Below are 19,043 nucleotides of genomic sequence, written 5' to 3' on the forward strand. Positions count from 1 at the left end.
TCTTCTTGCCTTTTTGCACTGGATAGAACTTCCAGTACTATTTGTATAGCAGTGATGAGACTGGGCATTCTTACCTTGTTCCCAATGTTAAGTGAAATGTATTTAGTTTTTCACCATTAAGTAAGATGTTATCTTTAGGTTTTGGTACGTGTTCATTGCCAGGTTAAGAAAGTTTTTCTCTATTCCTAGAGTTCTGAGAATTTTTATCGTAAATTCGTGTTGAATTTTGTCAGATGATTTTTCTACATTGATTGATATGGTCATGTGGTTTTCTTCTTTAGTCTGTTAGCAAGGCGGGTTACATTGAATGTCAAATATTAAACCAGCCTTGCATTCTTGGAATAAATCTCACTTGTTCATAGCGTGTAATTCCTTTTATATATTGCTGGATTCCAGTTACTAATATTTTTAGGATTTTTGCTTCTCTGGTCATGAGTAATATTGGTTTGTAGCTTTCCTTTTTTATAGTCTTGTTCTGGTTTTGATGTTAGGGTAACACTGGCTTCATGAAAAGACTGGAGAAGTGGTTCCCTCCTCTTCTATTTTTCTAGAAGAGATTGTATCGACTGTACTTTAAACATCTGGTTTTGAATTTAGCGCTTTTCTATGTATGGGAAGATGCATACAAGGGTCTGGGCTCAGTGAAATATGCACCTTAACTATCTAGGCTTTTCTCCATCCTGAATGCCTTTAGGGTGCACAGCTGCGGGAGGCTGCAGTGCTGATGGCGTGATGGCCACAACATCCTTTGTTTACTGATGTGGCAGGGGACATTCTTGTCCACACTCTCATCATCTTGTGGTGGGACTTCAGAGGTAGAGCCGTGTTTCACTCTGGCTGCTACTCTGTGCCTCTGTGTTTATGAGGACTTTGAAATAAGCATCATTTGTGAGCTCTTCAGGGTGGCCAAGACCTCTGTTGGAACATTCCGTGTGTGTCCTTTAAGAGGCATCTGCACGTCCATCGACTACATTTTACGATCTCCATGGTGGGCTCTCTCATGCAAAAGGTGACAAGTGCATGGCCTTAGGAGCAGCAGGTGCCAGATACTTCCACTGACTGCATTTCAAAGCTTCTCGTGATGGAACAGGCAACAATTCCATGTTCATTCACTAAGTCATTCACTTGTGTGACAAATGAACACCCTCCACGTACTGGGCCTGTGGGTGCTGAGATTAAGGGGGGTGGGCCTCAAGGATCTTATTTGCTAAAGTGGAGACATTAAGGGAACAGTCGTTTGTGCCAAGGTAAATGTGAGCTGTGTTCGAAGTCCTGTGATTCAGAGCAGAGAGTTTCACAGCTCATCAGAGCTCACAGTCTGACCTGCGTAACGTGCCTGTTTCCTTAGAGCACTTCCTGTACCAGCCCTGGGCATCTGTGGAGAGGCGTGGCCCTTTCCTCCTGCAATGTTCCTGGAGGGAGACAGATGTATCCTTGATCTTATCTGATGAGGACTCTGTGTATGTGGACAAGGGGTAGAGGGTACAATGAGTTATGTAGTGGGTGTCAGTGAAGCCTTTGCTAAGAGGTAACACATAAGGCCAGTGTCCTGGAGGACGTGCAGGCACGTGCCTGTCTTGTGAGAGAAAACAGTACTGTAAGGCACAGAGATGTGAAACATCATAGGATGCAGGAGGAGATGCAGCTGGTTGTTATCTTAAAGGGGCAGGCAAGGGTCTGTGAAGCTGCAGAGAGAAGGCCGCCTGGGTCGGGCAGGAGGGTAGCTTGAGCTTTGCCATGTGGCTCTCTTACTCCCATTGAAACGAACGCGTGCTGGTCATCATTCTGCACATGCGTAACTCAGTGCCCGACCCTGAGTTGTGGACCCTGATGCCTCGATGTCTTAGGGAGCTTGCTGACCCTGGAGGTCTAGCCAGTTTCCGGAGGTCTGAAAGGCAAGTGAGGCTTTCCTAAGCAAACCAGCCACTCGGAGCCCACAAGCTCTGACCACCTCCTTCATGATTTCGCAAAGAGGCTGCAGCCCCTTCAAAGTCAAAACCCGCCGCCCAGATCAGGGGTACGTTGGGCAGATTTGAACTTGGAAATCAGAATCACTGTCCCTCCACAAACTCTCTGTGGCTTGTAATAATGTTCCCTTTCTCATCTCTATGGTTTGCCTTCCTGACTTGCTAAGGTCAGGATCGAGGCGGAGGGCGGAGCCTGCACGGCTTGTATTAGAGCAGATCGGGCCCATGGTGAGGGCGGCGGCGGAGAAGGAGGGGAGGGGACAGCGGGGAGTAGCAGGACCGCCCAGGGCTCTCAGAGATGGGGCGCCCACACAGGCCCCGCCTGTCTCCCCCTGCACAAATGTGATTAGGCCCCTGCAGAGCGCCTGAAATCAGGTTAGCATCACTGAGCTGAGCTGGGGTAATCAGAGCCCGGAGCGGAGCAGGTGCTGGGCTTTAAAGCGGTGTCTGAGAGTGAGGACAAGCTGACTCACAGCCACTAGAACACCAAGCACGCAGGGCCCGCCCCTGCCCCCTCCTCTCCCCCCCAACCCCGTCCCCTTCCGGCCCGCCTGGAACAGCCTCGCGAGAGCCTGGATCCCCGTGCCGCCCACGTGCGGCCCGGTGAGCCGCAAAGGGCTGGGGTCGGTTGGAAGGGCCTCGGGCACGGTCCAGCGTGCTGCGTTCTCTAGGCGGCAGGACCAGAGTTCACGCCCCTGGGCTCACCTTGTGGTCTGCTCCTGCCTGCGTGTCCCTGGACCAACCCCTGACCCCGCCACAGGAGGCTCACTTAAACCAACTGTAAAGTAGGGGTCCCTGAAGGCATCCAGCTCAGGAGGGTCGTGATGGCTGGATATAATCTCTGCAAAGCTCCCAGGCCTGGCTGAGACGTGTTCTCTTCTGAGGCCACTCCTAGGACTGGGCATCATTTTCTTGTTGTTTTTACAGAATGCTCCATGCTCAGAACAAAAACATCAATAACTACATGAAAAGCTAAGAATATACGGTTTATATTAGCCAAATCTCATCATAAGAGACAAGCAGTACTAATATTTGGTGGAATCGTTCTAGACACACTCCTGTGTACACATTAACGGAAAATAATTTTAACAACAATTTAATAATTTTTAATGTTTAGGTGTAATTTTAAAAACAGAAGGTATGGTGTTTATTTCCATTAGAATTTAGCTGAGGAAAATGAGATGAAACTGAAGGAATTGCTGAACTACAGAAGCGTCATTCCTAAGAGACTCTTAAAATTGAGAAAATAAATGACAAGTGATATTAAGAAGGTTTAATCATCCTTTGGTTTTTTGAAGCTACATGGTTTATGACATAGACATAGCATTTTAAGAGTTCCATGCTCTACCTACCAAACTAGGTCCCTTAGACAAAGCATTTTAGTATTCAGTTATATATTGCAAACACCAGAGAAACATCGCTCACTGACTTGGAGTCCCACTAAGTCATTTATCTTGTCAAGATGAAACATGTGGAGAATGCTTGGCACTTGGACCAGGGAGGGGATGGGCACAGAGGCAGGGAGGAAAGGGGCTGAGAAGCCACGGGAAACGTTGAGGCTAGAAGGTCTACACCCGCAGACCTTAGGGTCTGGGCAGGTCCTGGTCTAGTGCATTTGTGTTGAAAATGAGAAAACAAAAACCCAGCAGGTGCCAGTGTGATGCAGAACTGGGCCTCCAGCCCCGGCCTTTTTGCCCCAAATGCTCAGCTTCAATGTCTGTGTATTCATCTTGCCTTTTTATTTTCTGTGTTGGTGATGCCTGGATGTCGTAAGGACCTTGCTGACCCTGGAGGTCTAGCCAGTTCCTGGAGAGCTGAAAGGCAAGTGAGCCTTGCCTAAGCAAACCAGCCACCCGGAGCCCACAAGCCCTGCCCACCTCCCCTTTAGGAGTCTCTCACACTCCAGGCCACACCTCTCCTTCCCCGATCCCCCCAGAGGCAAGGACCAGACAACCAGGGCAGTCCCTGTGCCTCACAGCCTGCTGAAATCATCTGAAAGAATTCACACTTGTCAATCCTAAGCCTGCCTGCTCTGCCTCACCTGTTCCTTTCTGCAGGGAACCCATAGTTCCCGCCCACCTTTTCCCTTCCCTCTGCCTCCTGACTGACCCTGATGCTTCCCTGTGTGGCTCTGCATGGCATGGCATCCCCTCTCCCCATGGGTATAACGAGCTATCTTTTTACTGGCAATGTCCTCCCAACCTGTTGGTCTTGCCACACCTGAATAGCAAAGTAACACTCTCTCCGGCCCAGGTGACTGTATCAGCTGAGCCATCACAGAGCGGAACCCATACCCCCCTGGCCAGAGCACTTTGACTCTCTTTGAAAGACACATTTGGTTTTCAGGTCAAATGCAGGTGGTCAGCAGGCGAAATGCACCAGAGAGGCCTCCAGCTGGGTTCTCAGGTTTCCTAGCTTGTGTGTTTCCGACCCCTGTGTCTCTCTTCTCAGGGCACAGAGCATTGCTGGGGGCTCCATAAAGGCCACACAGATTGAATGAAATTTCACAGCCTTATCACATGGAAAGAGAAATTTCATTATCCAGACTGTGCCCGCCACTGTAAATCAATTAGGCTCTTTGGTTTGGAAACATAAGATGCTTTTTGATCATTTGGAGAGCGTTTGCATGCAGCAAATGTTTCAGCCCCTGTTCTGTGCTAGCAAAATGTGAGTTCCTAGCAACACAAAGAAATAAGACTGTAGCCCCTGGTTTCAAGATTTCATGGGTCAGGAGGGAGAGAGAGCTTGGTGAGTGGGAATTTACAAGTCAGGCGCGCAGGTGTGATCACAGAGCTGCAGGGCGCTCAGGGAGCAGAAGTGAGACGGCAGAGAATTCCCAGCCACGTCTCCCAGCTGGGTGACCAACTGTTCTCAAAGCTTTCTCGGGACACCCTTTAAGAATTATTTTCAGGGTCGGGAGGGCTTTCTCGTGAATTTCCTTAGGAGAGCAAAGCTTCATCTTTCGAGGGTTGAAGTTAATCTTTGGGAACAGTTTCATTCAGAGAGAAGGGCAGCAGGTGAACACCAGTGAGTGATGCGGTTGGTCCAACTCTGAGCTGACGCGGAGGCTGGTCCAGAAGCAGCATCGCACGAGGTCTGGAGCAGCCCCAGCCAGGCCGATGACGTGCGCATCATTCCGTGTGCATCATTCCGTGTGCTTGCCCTGCGCGCGCGCACACACACACACACACACACACACACTCAGCTAAGAAAATCCAGGCTCCCTACTTCATGGAAGGAATGATATCCCTATAGTCGATATACACACTTGTATCAATAAAGCGGATCACAGGGAACGCTGTTCACACGGTCTGGGCCTTCCTTCCCGTCCCTCGGCATCCTGGGAAATCTGTGCCAGTGCCCTTTGTAATCTCACAGCCTAGTTTTCTGTTACCAGCTCTGTTTCTCTCAACCTGTTATGATGCTTCCATGCAAATAGTAAATAGGTATCCACAGACTCACCTCTCCATCCAGCACACGTTCAGCCAGCATGTGTATTCAGGCTGTGGGCCCCATCTGGGTAGGGGTGGTAGCTGTGTGTGTGTGTAGGGTACGGCAGTGACTACGATGCAGGGCTGAAAGGACCTCTGCTTCCTGCTCTCCAGGTGGTGGCCACGCTGGGGACCACATCCTGCTGCTCTTTTGACAACCTCTTAGAAGTGGGTCCCATCTGTAAGTATCTGATTAAAATTTTCCTTTGGAAAATGGGCTCAGTATCCGGGGACTTCAGTAGACTGCCTCTTTGGTCTCTCCTTCATAATATTAACTTCATATCATAATGTAGTATATAAAATGTAATATAATTATATAGTAATAAAATATATTAATATAATATTAACATCGTTAAACTTATTGCAGGATAGTTTGCCAAACTCTTCTCGTGTTTACAGTGACACAAACCTCCTTAGCTTGAACCCCATAAACTCGGAATTTGGGCTAATTGGACAAAAGCTAAGCTTAGCTGTACCAACACGCTATTGGTAAGAAAACTATAACAGTGATGACAGATTACAAAGGCTGTGTTGCCCCCAGTTGAGGGGAATCAGCTCTTCAGACTCTCAGAGGGTCATGTGTGTGATGGCAGGAGAATTTTCTGTCCTTGGAGTAGGTCTTCCAGCATCTTTTTTTGCCTTTTTGGAATTCCTGAATATAATTGAGCACATTAAAGTGATTAAGCAAATCAATATCAAAAAACTGGATTTCTCCCAAGAAGAGTGTGTGCTTCGTGTGTCTGCCGGGCCCCCTCACCTCCCCCTCACTGGAGCACTGAGGTTTTCTCCAAGAGACAAGAATTCAGAGCATTCAAAGGTGAGCCCTGAATAAGAGGCTTCTTTAAGCGGAGGCCCTGGGAGCTCAGCAGGCCCAGGAGGTTTTCTGTGGCCAGAAAGCCTTTCCTCAGGCAGGGGTCCTGGCTTGTGACCCTCCCCTCCTCTGTCCTCGGGGCAGGAGGGCCTGTCCCACCGCTGCAGGCCGAGCTACTGCCCCGGGAAGGGGAGGGCCGGGTGGCAGGAGTCATCGGAAGGGTCTGGGGGTTTCATGGCCGAGCTGCGGCTTGTCCCACTGGGACCTGGCTCACTGCCCGTCTGTGGAGCCCCAGCAGGCTCTTGCCTCTCCTCACCTGGGTCTGCCTGTGGACCACACTCACGGGGTGCGGGAGTGGACCCTCTCTCCCCCGGTGTGACTGAAGTCTGATGGAATGTGCTGGGCAGGGCTGCGTCACAGGCAGCCGTGGTGCAGCCTGGGCCACCCTTGAAGCCGTGTGCCTCAATTCTGAGCTGCGTCTCCATCTGCGAAGTAGAGATGGAAACATTTATTGTAAAGTGATGGGATTCTGAGTGGATGAGTTAATGCACGGAGAGGGCGCGAGACAAGAGCGAGAGAGGAGGGCTTCCCTGGTGGCACAGTGGTTGAGAGTCCACCAGCCGATGAAGGGGACACGGGTTCGTGCCCCGGTCCGGGAAGATCCCACATGCCGCGGAGCGGCTGGGCCCGTGAGCCATGGCCGCTGAGCCTGCGCGTCCGGAGCCAGTGCTCCACAACGGGAGAGGCCACAACAGTGAGAGGCCCGCGTACCGCAAAAAAAAAAAAAAAAGAGCGAGAGAGGAGCCTTCGTGCTTTGAGGGGACGTGGAGCCGGTGGCTGGTTGGTCAAGTGGCTGCTGGTGTGGCCTGGCCCGTTCCCATGGGCTCCGCCACTGTGACCGTGGCAGATGTCTGTCTGAGCAGCTGGCCGGAGGTGGGGCCGCAGGGCCGGGGGCTGGGAGCCGGGAGGAGGGACAAGCCAGTCGTGGCTGCAGCGGTGGCCTCACGAGCTGCAAACCCTGGTCCCAGGCCAAGGCGCTGAGCCCCTGGACTCAGATGTCAGGTCGGGAGCTGGACGTCCTGGCCCGCGGCCGGCTGATGTCACTCCGGGGCCATGGGATTAGAGGGCCGGGTCACCTGCCGGGCACAGCCCACAGGGTCCTGCTGCCCCAGCGCCGGCTGTCCTGATGTCCAGGGGCTCCCCCTGCGCTCGGGCCTGGGGACCATGGGAAGACCTGGATCGGGGATGCGTACGGTGCCAGAAGCCGAGGCTGTTCTGGGCAGGTGTGGCGAGTGCCACAGCGCTCCACTCGCTGCCGAGGTTTATCCACGAAGCCGATTTGGGCAATTCTGTTCATTACCAGCCATGCTCTCACTAATCGTCCGTGGTGACTTGACGGTGAATGAGCGCCTTTCGCCTGCTTCCCCTCCTCTGACGTCATTTACTTGAGTCGCCAAATATTTAGCATCCTGTAACTTCAGACAGGACCAGGCCCACCTTGCTCTCCCGTGCGGTTGGACTACATCATTAAGATAATTCAGATTATTTGTCTGCGCACCACTGCGTGACCAAGAGAGCAGGTCAAAACTCGGTTTTCTCCCAACTGCTGCTTTAGGAAAGACACTTTCTGTTTAGCTCCTTTCCAAACAATTTGCCAGAGAGACTGTTTCAGTTGGTCCTCTTGGACCGGTCAGTGGAATTTCCTGGCAGATTTTATTGAGAACAGGATGAGAAACAGAAAGCAGAGAGTTGCAGGGCTTCCCTGGTGGCGCAGTGGTTGAGAGTCCGCCTGTCGATGCAGGGGACACGGGTTCGTGCTCCGGTCCGGAAAGATCCCACATGCCGCGGAGCGGCTGGGCCCGTGCGCCATGGCCGCTGAGCCTGTGCGTCCGGAGCCTGTGCTCCACAGTGGGAGAGGCCATGGCGGTGAGAGGCCTGCGTACCGCAAAAAAAGGAAAGAAAGCAGAGAGTTGCAGGTATACAGGCAGGCAGTGTGAAAGTGGGGAGCGGGGGTCCCAGGGCTGTGGCAGGGGGAGGGGTGCCTGGCGGGTCTGTAGCTGATGGTGCCAGAGGCCTGTCTGCTCTTGTCCACGGGGGCCTCGAAAGGAAACAGGCAAGGCAGTGGGGGCCCGACAGGCACAGGGGCTGCCCCTCCCCTCTTGGACGCATCAGAAACCTCCCCGTCGAGGCGGCCTTGCCTGCGTGCTGGGTGGGCCTCGTCCTGGGGCATGCGACTCCTGTGCTCTGGCCTTGGGGTCTCAGTGACCCCTGACCCCTACAGATACCCACCGTATTCGGTGGGCACGGAAGGCAGGTCGTGCTGTCAGCAGATCACACGTAAGACTTGGGATGCAGAGGTGGTGCTCGAGGCTGTTCCCCTCCCCGTGGAGAGAAGAGAAGCCCATTGGGAATCCACTCCCCATGGGCGTCTGGAAGGTCCTCCTGCAGGGGTTTTAGGCCAACTGCACGGTTAGAGGGAATCCAGTCCCTCAAAGGCTGTCCCTGGTCCTGACACCAGCTCCAAGGTCAGGGCTTCCAAAGCTGCCCTCTGGTTTGACGCTCCACACCTGAGCGCATCCTTGTGGTTACGGTTTATGGCAGGAGGAGGTGCCTGGGGCAGAGTGGGGAAGGGTCCAAACTTGGGGCTTCGGGTCGTCCTCTCCTGTGAAGTCACCCTGGGTCCCCCCCACCAGCCCTGATGCGTGACAGTAGGCCCAGAGAGCGGGCCCTCCCTGCCAGGGAAGCTTGCCGAGCCTTCAGTGTCAGGGTTTGTACTGGGCTGTGTCACACACTGGCCGGGAAGCTGCCCTCCTTCCCCAGCCCCTCCCGGACATCCAGCTCATACCTTTCGTTCCCAGTCCTTCAGGACTCAGGACTGACATGGAATGGCCGTCTGGGGGCCGCAACTCCTCTCAGGCCGGGCCTTCCAGGGGCTAGAGGTCCCCTCCCTAGAGCCGAGGGCAAAGGCCAGAGCTCTTCTGGGGTAAGGCTAGTTCTCTCTGCCACCTTCTTTCTGGTGCCCCGCTTTCGAAACCCTGAGCGGCCCCCCATCATTCCCCACCCACTGCCCCTCCTGGATCTCCCGTACCCTCTGGAGTGACAGAGCCTTGGGGGCTGGCATCGTTACAGCCCCGTCCTGGGGGTTCAGGGTCAGATCTCCTCTCCTCCATCTGTCCCGGGGTAGGTCCGGCTAAAGTAAGGGGGTGTGGGTTTTACTGTGTTACAAGCATCCCTCTCTCAGGGTGAGGGCCAAGGGGGAAGGAGAGCCCGTTTGCAGCTCCCAGACTCCGTCCCCTCCTCCAGCCCTCATGGCTGTGTCCCTCCTGCCTTGTCTGCCTGACCCTTCGCTGCTCAGTCCTGAGCCGGACACAGTCAAACTCCACCCAAGCACCTCCATCAGAAAATGCAGCTTGCCTTAGCAGCTCCCACAGCCCCGAGGAGAGCACAGACCTGCCTTGAGATTTTGTGTCTATCCTGCACGTGCGTCTGAAGCGTCTCCCTCCCCTCAGCGGGTCTGAGCTGTAGCAGCAACAGATGCCAGCATTGCTGCAGCAGTGACAGCCGTCCTGTCCTTTCCTGATCCCCTTTCTCCCTTCCTGGCTCATGGCCACATCTGTGGGGGGCTCCACGGGTACCTGGGGAGGCTGGTCTGAGTGCAGCGATGAACCCATAAGACGTGCTTTAGGGTCACTCAGCGTGATCCTCTGTGGTGATATCACCACCCCCCTGACACATTTGATCCTGATCCAACCAGAGGCTTCATCCCTTCCATCCTGAAGATCAAACTGAATCGAGGCTTTGAATTGCCTCTTCTGTCTTTTATCAGCAGAGCTCAGAACCACTCCTCACTCCTCATAGCGTCGTGTGTGATCAATCAGCCTCACGCACGCAAAAGTGAATCCATCCACCAGCACAAATGCAGGTGCCGATGGACCCCTGCCAGGGTGCCCTGATCTGGCACTCCTGGGGCAGCTCCGCCCGTGGAAGGGAAAGACGCCCACCCCTTGCTGCAGACCCGCAACCTCTCCTGATTGCATATTTCACGGCTGTGGGCAGTCTACAGCACGGAGGCAGGAAATAATTACGGGGATCCCGTCGCTCCTCTAGGAGCGAGTCTGTCCTAGTGTCGTGATGGGCACATATGAGTGTTACCTAGTTTGTCCCTCAAGGTCTGGGTGCTGTTTCATCTCCATTTGCTAAGAGGGGAACGAGCTTGCAGGAGGGCAGTAAGACCACATGGTGGCTGGGTGGCTGGAGATGGGAGTGGAGCCCAGATACGCTCGAATTGAGGGAGCACATTTATTTTTTATTTTACTTTTTTTTTGGCCGCACCATGTAGCATGTGGGATCTTAGATCCCCGACCAGGGATCAAACCTGTGTCCCCTGCGGTGGAAGCTCGGAGCCCTAACCACTGGACAGCCAGGGAAGTCCCGAGGGACCACATTTAGACAGGACTCTATCCCAGCTCAAAGTCAGGCAGGTGCCCTTCCCGCGAGACTTTTCCAGTGCGTCTGGAACACAAAAATCTCATTCATGAAGGGAGCTGAGAATGATCTCAGGAAGCGTAAAGCTGGTGACTGAACTTCCTGGGGGGGTGGAGAGACCAGTGTGGACTGCGTGGTCCCAGCCTTAAGAGATGCTTGTGGGAAGGACTTCAGACCCAAGAGAATCGAGGAGAAAGTTCCTCGAGGGTGAGGTGGGGAGGGCAGAGCACGGCACCTACCTGGAGTAGATGTGGGTGGACGGGCTGCTGGTGTGGGGTAGGCTGGTTCCTTGGGGCTCTGCTGGGTGTGAGGGTCAACACCGAGGGTCAGGGGTTCCCCTCACCTCCACGCGTTCTCTGAGCTCTGGTCCCCATGCCAGGCACCGTCGGGGCCAGTAGCACACGGCCTCTGCCTCAGCATCACTGCTTGTCAGGGATGCAGACATCAGGCCAACAGATGCTCTTGACAGACTGTATTTGAGAAGATGCTGGGCTGGGACAGGTGCTCTGACCCCGGGATAAGGGCGGCCCTCCAAGCGCTCACAGGTCGCTTCTGGGCTTCAGGTCGCGAGGAGGACGTGTGGCTGCATGTGGACGCTGCCTACGCGGGCAGCGCCTTCATCTGCCCCGAGTTCCGGCATCTTCTGAATGGAGTGGAGGTGAGTATGCTCTTCCACAAGAGTGTTTTTGAAAGGTATCCTGTGACCAGTGACTTCTCCTTACAAGGATGTGACATTTATAATTTTTACTACTGAGGTTCGTTTCAGCAAATGACTTCCAAACCAGTTTCTGTGATGAGTGGAGGTTACACTTCCCTGTGACAAGGGGTGAGAACCTTCCCGATCATACAGCCTTGTCTTCTCAAAATACACCTGACGTTTACACTGTTTCTCCGTCTGCAAATCCTGGGCAGAGCTATCATGATAGGATAGAGTTGAGCTTACAAACGGTGGGAAACTGTTTAGGAAGAAAATAAAATCTGAATGAGTTTCAGATCAAGGGATAATTTTTTAAAAAACAACCTGCAGTTCCATGTGCTCTGGATCAATAGTCATGTTCTGATCACGCAACAGAGCATGCTGTTCACTTTCACTGAGGTGGAAAAAACAGCCACCAGTGCGTTGAAACGTCCTGAGCACTTTCAGAATTTGGAAAACATGGCCTGTAACGCCAGCTAAAGCATCTGCTGCTTTAGAGAAACAGCCACCAAAACGATTGACAGATGCTCTGCTTCTGCAGGGTGCAGAGTTAACACTAAGTGATGAGTTGTTTCAGGCTGGAGCCGGGTTTCACTGTCGGCAGCTCACGGGGCAGGAAGTTCCTCCTTGCCAGGGACTCAGATGTACATGTCATGAAGGGTCCAGGGTGGCAGACTTTGTCAGTGAGCAGGGGAAGAGGATAATAAATCAAAGGAGGCCAGGAATGGCTTCATGCTCAGAGGCAGGGGTTTCTCGAGACCTTGACCTCACGAGGTGCATGGTCTTGGGCCTTGGACAGCCTGTTTGCATCCTGGCTTTGCCCTAGGACCAGCCATGTCCCCTCGGGCAGCCTGGTATCCTCTCCCCACCTCACAAGATGGATTTCGTAATCATGCCTCCTTTGAGGGGTTGTTTTAAGGATCAGAGAAGTTAACCATATTTCAAGGGCTGAGAAGCAGCGTCTGAATACAGCAAGCTATGCACGCATTCCACACCATTATCATTTTTCACCACGGCCTGGAGAGACCATCACTCCAAACCTCCCTCTGCTCTCTTGCCTGCCGCCGATCGATTTTCTAGTGACTAATTTGGATTCTCATAACACCATAATACCAGCAAAGTGGGTGTCAGAGGCATAGAATACAAAATTCCCCTCTTTGGGATGAAAAATGCCTTTATCACTAATGAATGAAGGCGCATTCTGGTTTATAGCTCCCTCACATCCATCCATTTATTCACTCGTTCACTCAATAATTACTTATTGATCACTGAATGTGTGCGAGGGCTTAGATGAACCCTCGGGGGGTAAATAGAGCTTCCAGAGACCTCTGGAAATATTGGGAAGGGGTGTAGTACGTGAGAACTTCTGGTAACGGGAAGCTCACACTGGCCTCTATAGTTCACGGCTGGTAGCTAGTTAGGTGGGTGTTTGGTGCTAGGAAGTGAAGAATAAATCTCTGTACCATGTAAATACCTTTTGTTGTGGTCCTGTGGTCTTGTGTGTGACGATACACATCACTGGGAATGTCTGTCCCTATGGTCTCCAGGGACCAAGGGCAAAGTATTCATGTGCGATGTATGTGCCCCTCCCAAGGCCTGGTCTTTTCTAACTCTCAGTATCAGATGTGGAATCTCACGATCTGTCCCCCTTACACTCTTCTCTTCCCCATGAGCCCACAGCTCGAGGTTTCACTTTCATGGGGGTGTCCAATTGTCAGACCACCCCCGTGGTGGGGCTGCAGTGAGATCCTATCAGCAGCAGACAGGATTTCATACCCAACAATGAGTCATTGCCATCTGTCCTCCTGTGGCCACTGGTCCCTGGGCTGGGAGGGCCTGCTGGTCAGCTCGCAGATAAGGGGTGCAATATCCTGTCTGGTCCGGTCCTTCCCTGCAGATAAGAACCTTCCTCTCCATCAGCAGGAAGAAAATGTCACAGTGGGTAATGAAAGACGTTTACACAGATCAGCCCCCAGGAGGGAACTAATAAAATGCCTAGCAAACAAAGCCCCTTCTTTCACCTTCTGTTTCCCGTTATCAACAAATGAAACTTGTCATTTCCTGTCTCTTTCTCAATATTGCTTTTATTGGAACCTCGAGGGAAATGAATCTGCTCCCCCAGAGCGGGCAGACAGGTGAGGTTGCCGTTGGTGACCACGCATCTCCCTGTCGGCCCCTCCTGGCTACCCCCCTCCCTTCCCTCGTTGGGATGGAGAAGAGGTGTCCCACAGCCTTGGGGAGACTTCGAAGCTTCCCCCACTACGAGGTTCCTCCCAGCTGGGGCCCTGACATGGCCGCTGCCATCATTCTGCTTTAATTATAGATGCAGCCATGTGGCCTCCAGGTGGACCCAGGTCCTGTTCATCAGCCAGAGGATATGCCAAGAGCCGGCACTCTGATAATCTTAAGAGCTCGCCACTTGTGATGGCTCAGTGGAAACGCAGACTGCCCTCCTTGGCCAGTCTCGGTGGTTGAAATCTCTCATTTTTCTACTTGAAAATGGGATGACACTTGAACTTGAACCTAGAGCCAGCTGTTGGCAGTTGTTACCACTGGCATCCAGGAAGGGACCCTGTTACTGTTATGAGTACGGTGAATGTGGATGGTGTCTTTAGAAATAAAGGAGAAAACATTTAGATAAACGGGAACCGTTGTTGATCTGTTACATCAATGTGGGTAAAAGAACCAAACCCATTAAATGAAAAAAATGGGCTGAGCCTGATTACTGAAGATTAGCCATGAAATTTTCACTTTCCCATTGCTGCTCATGATACCTACATTCTGAGAACTTTGCTAGTTCATAAAGCTGAGGAAACTTATGCATAAAGTATTTCCCAGGCCAGATCGGTCCAGTTGCCTGACATGGCACCTGTGAATTAAAATTTTGATCATTCCGAATTGTCCAGTAGTTTGAAATGTGGATAAATTTTATGTGACTTCAGACTGCAAATTTGAAAGCATGCAACATAAGCCGTGAGTTACATCTCATTTTATGTGGGAGAGTAGAACTGTGAATCTCCCCAATTAAAAATGAATTGGGACCCACAGTTTCAAAGCAGGCAAGCCCCCCCCAGATATGAACTGTGTCTGTGTTGCTGCCAGGGTGGGTCTCCTCACGATGATGGAAACTTCCCATGACCTTTGTCAGGGTCGGGCTCCGATTATGCTTTGAAATTCTGCATATTTTCAATTATCCAGGGTCCTCGAAATGCATCCCTTGATCCAAATGATAGCCCTACACCAAATTAGGATTAACACATACATAATAAGAAGGCTCTAGATACTATCTCATTCCAATCCCTCACTTATAAATTCCTGTAGAAAAGTATGCTGCCATATCAGTAGACAAAGGATGTTGTAGCCATCAAGCTATCACATGACAGCCGCCCTGAAAGTGAGCCCTGAGGGAACTCAGGATGGGAAAGCACAGGACACTGGTCCCAGGTAGCTGAGGTGCCCATCAAAGGGATGATTTCAGTGAGTCCAGACTCTTGCATCTTCTTCCCATAGATGCATAGAAAAGAGCTAAATTCCTTAACTTGAGATGTCTGGTTTTCTTTAATTAACAGTAATCTTTTGATGTTCCCACTACCTGGTCTTTGTTGCAAAAACCCCTCTAGATCCTGGCTACCCCCTCGCCTCTTCAGAGCAGTCCCTTAGAGCTACCTGAGATGCTGTCTTCTGGGCTTGAAGTTCTCGGAAAGTCCGCCAAAAAAAGCATAACTCAACTTTTAGGTTGTGCATTTTTTTCAGTCGGCAACCTGGTACCCTTCACGTCCAGCGGACCTCAGCGTCGCTCTGGTTCTGTGGGTGTCTCTCTGCAGGGCACACCCTCCCCTGAGGTACATCCCAGCCCGGCTCAGCCAGTCCCTTCCCTCCGCCTCTGAGCGGGGAGCCAGCTTGAGGGCTACCTGGCGGTCATTTTCATATGGCCCAGGGACTGTTCTCTTGCCAGGTCTCCCCACTTAACCAGAGCTGCAGGAGGTCAGTAGCCATTTTCTCATCACGTGGTTCCCTGGGCCAGCGACCTGGCTGGCTTTACAACCACGGAGCAGCGACAGTCTCAGTGTTTGCACTGGACGGTTTCTGCATCACCCTCGGGAGCTGCACTGAAGAGTTTGTGGCTCTGATTGCACGCCTTCCCCACGAAGCAGAACTCCCATCCAGGCCACACGGACAGGCGGTTGTGCCCAGAAGCCAACCCCGATTCTCTGGCTCCAAAGCTCTCTTCCTCCCCTTGCGCTTCAGCCCGGAATCAGATCTACATTAGCTTCACGTTTCATGAGACAGGATTTGAAAATGAAAGAAAAGAGGCTCAGGTAGGAGCGGTGGCTGCCCAGAACTTCCCGAGTGCCCTCGAGCCCCAAACCCCACGGTTCAGCTGCTTCTTATCTGTCTGGTCATGTTGGTTTTCATTTGAGACTGCAAACTGTTAATTACTATGTAGGAGGTCTTGTTTTATAGCTAAACATTAACAACTGTTTTCTTTTTGTTGTTATTATTCCTTGGCAGTATGCAGATTCATTTAACTTTAATCCCCACAAATGGCTTTTGGTGAATTTTGACTGTTCTGCCATGTGGTAAGTTGCCCTGTTCATTACATGTCAATTACCCTGCAATTACACTGCTTCTTAGAATAGTTTATATGAAAGAAACCCGGCAGGTGGGGTGCAATTGCTGGCGAAGCGCGTAGATCTCTTACTGCTTGCCTGCATTTCTGAGCCATGGGTGGAATGCTTGCTAAATCTTACCCTGTTGTATGCTGTTATCTAGAACATATTGGCACAAGAAAAGAGGATAACAGAGAAAATCGCTGGTCTAATCTATCTAGCATTAATAAAAAACAGTGCTTAGTAACCTTAGCACATATTTCTAAATCATTTGCTTCTATGTTTTTATTCATAAATGTTTAATAAATCTAAGTCTATATGCCTAAAAGCATTTGCTAAGGAAAAATAAAAGCAATTCTGTTTTCTAATCAGTTCCCTGAAAATTCTTACCGGCAGTACCGGCATCACACTGGTCATCTCTAGAGCAAGAAAAAAGAATTCCAAACTTCCAAAATGAAAGTGGCTGGTATTTCACTACATTGATAATATTTAAAGAAATCATGATGACTGGGAGTGGAAAGGGATTTTACTAGAAACTAGTTCTGAGTTTTCTAGAGTAAGAATGTGGTTAATGAATCTTGAGGTCAGGAGGCTTTGCATGAATTTTGTGCAAAATTGTTCACTGTGTAATTAAGTGAATGGTTTTCCACCTTAGAAAGGTGCGGAAGCCAGCTCTCACGTAATCCGGCTAAAGTCAGTTCACCAAATAATCAGTTTCCCTTGAACTCTGTCTAAAGATAAACTACATGTTCAGTGCTTCACTTCTCTTTAAATCAAATTCTCTTTTTTGTCAGTCTTTGACCCAAACTCTGATACATGATTTTAAAACCCATTCATATTTGGGCTACGGTTTTTCTGAAATGTTAATAAGAACTGATAAAAGATACAGCTTTTATGAATGTTAGTATTCTTGTGGTTGTGTTTGTCTATTTTACCTGGATTGGAACACTTTAAGGCTAGTTTATGCAGCGTGTCAAAACTCCCTTTTTTCAAACTTTAATTCGGGTTGAGATGTAATTCTGTTTTGCTGGGGTGTTGGGTCGGGTGCAAAAACTGTCCGAGGGAGCTGACGGGTGGATTGTGGGTCCAGAGCACCCAGCTGGCATGGGGCCGGCAGGGGTCCCCGAGGCCTCTGTTCTGTGAGGGGGGGTGCTGGCCTCAGAGCAAGTTAACTGGCAGCTAAGGGGCCCTTAGCTAAGGCATTTGGCAGAGAAAAGCCACAGAGCCAGCCTGGACAGACCAGCTGACGGCTGATGGGGGATGGAGCGAGGTGACCCCAGAGGGGCTTGTGGTAAGCCGTGATGTTCCATTCATTTCCTGGGTAAAGTAATAGCAAAAATGGATGTGCAAGGAGCCCCTGTCCGTACAGGCTGCCGTCATCACACGCAATTCAACCGAAGTCACTGCCCCCCCAGGCAGCCTTGCAAAGAGGCTGCCCCCTCTTCCAGACGGGGAGACTGCAGCTGTCAGGGCCCACTGATGTATGAGCCAAAAGCTGAGATGTGATAAGGATGAATACAATAAATGTAGCATCTGCCTTTGCATCCAGAAAGCCAGGGAGCAAGTTAAGGATGAGAGAAAACGTGCTTTATCTGTGGCCTTTCCCAGAGCCTGGTGTGACGGCCGAGGCTGCTGGAAGATGCGGCCTGAGCTGGGGGCTGTGTGTGTTAATCTGTCGCAGACGGGTCCCTTCTGGCATCTTCTGTTCAGGACCAGCCCGTAGAGGGAGATATGGCAGAGGGGAGGTGATGTATGGGAGGAGACGGGAAATGTAGGGATGAGGCCACGTCGTTTGGAGATGGAAAACGGACCTGAGCGTTATGAGCCTGTAGGAGAAACTTACACATGAGCCACGAGACACAAGAGCAGCCTCCAGTATTTGAAATTTTGCCAAAGAGAAGGGTGATTAGTTATCCCCTCGGAGTGGGGAATTGAGGGGTGGGGGCCTCCCACCTGCCTGTGGGTTTGAAAGGCTAAATAAAGAGAGTAAAAATTTAAATTATAATAGAGGATGTGCCTTCTCTCTCCTGAGCTATTGAGGTCCTGGCCAGAGCAGTTGTCAAGGGTTTTGAGGTGATTTCACACATCTGGGAGATATGGTAATGATGATATGAATATTGATTGATGGAATTTGATCTTGAAGGATTCGTGTTTTAACATAAAAATTACCCATGTCTACTATTTCGGGCGCTGTTTTTATATTACCTTGCTAGGGCTGCTGTAACAGAGTACCACATACTGGGCGGCTTAAAAAACTGAAATCTAATTCTGGAGGCTAGGAGCCCGAGACCAAGGTGTCTGCAGGGCTGGTTCCTCCTGAGGCCTCTCTCCTCAGCGTGTAGACAGCCTTCTTCTCCCTGGGTTTTCATATGGTTGTCCCTCTGTGCATGTCTGTGTCCAAATTTCCTCTTCTTAGAAAGACACCAGTCATATGGGATCAGGGCCCAGACATATGACCACATTTTAATTTAATTACCTCTTTGAAGACCCTGTCTCCAAATGCAGTCACTTTCTAAGGTACCAGGGGTTAGAACTTCAATGTATAAATTTGGGGGGTGGTGACACAATTCAGCCCAGAATAGTACTCATAAGAAATTACTAGTTAAAGCCAGAAGGCTAAAATTTAGGGAATTAACCCAGGTCAGCTTACTTTAAACCCTAGAATCTTAATTATGCCACCTACTACTTTCTGAGTTTTTGATTCTTATCAAACGCAGGTTTTCCTTTGACCCCACTGCGCCAAGCACCCCTTCCCTGCAAAGAAGTTCTCTCTCCTTGCCCACAGGGGCGTGTTGAGCACTTCCCAGCCTGTGGGGTGCTCAGCACAAGGTCCTTCACACACCCGCCCAGACCCCCACCCCAGGGGTTGCCCTGGGTGACGCTAGTGAAGCAGCATCTGCAACTGGGGGCAGCCCCGTCCAAACCAAGACCTACAAGGAGAAGGGAAGGTCAGGATTTAGTTGGAAAGCATTTTGCTTTGAG

The 19,043-nt window shown here is 51.1% G+C and overlaps 1 protein-coding gene across 1 annotated transcript in view; it reads left to right on the plus strand.

The window, feature by feature from the left end:
* Positions 1-19,043, plus strand: part of DDC (dopa decarboxylase) — a 54,024-nt gene that overhangs the window by 20,055 nt on the left and 14,926 nt on the right. The window contains exons 6-8 of the mRNA XM_027124127.1: positions 5,573-5,639; positions 11,318-11,412; positions 15,964-16,031. Coding sequence (XP_026979928.1) covers positions 5,573-5,639; positions 11,318-11,412; positions 15,964-16,031 — 230 coding nt within the window. The remainder of the gene's footprint in view (positions 1-5,572; positions 5,640-11,317; positions 11,413-15,963; positions 16,032-19,043) is intronic.

Source organism: Aethalodelphis obliquidens, unplaced genomic scaffold, assembly GCF_003676395.1.
Source record: "Aethalodelphis obliquidens isolate GAN/ISIS:26980383/991018 unplaced genomic scaffold, ASM367639v1 scaffold27, whole genome shotgun sequence".
Taxonomy (NCBI): Eukaryota; Metazoa; Chordata; class Mammalia; order Artiodactyla; family Delphinidae; genus Aethalodelphis; species Aethalodelphis obliquidens.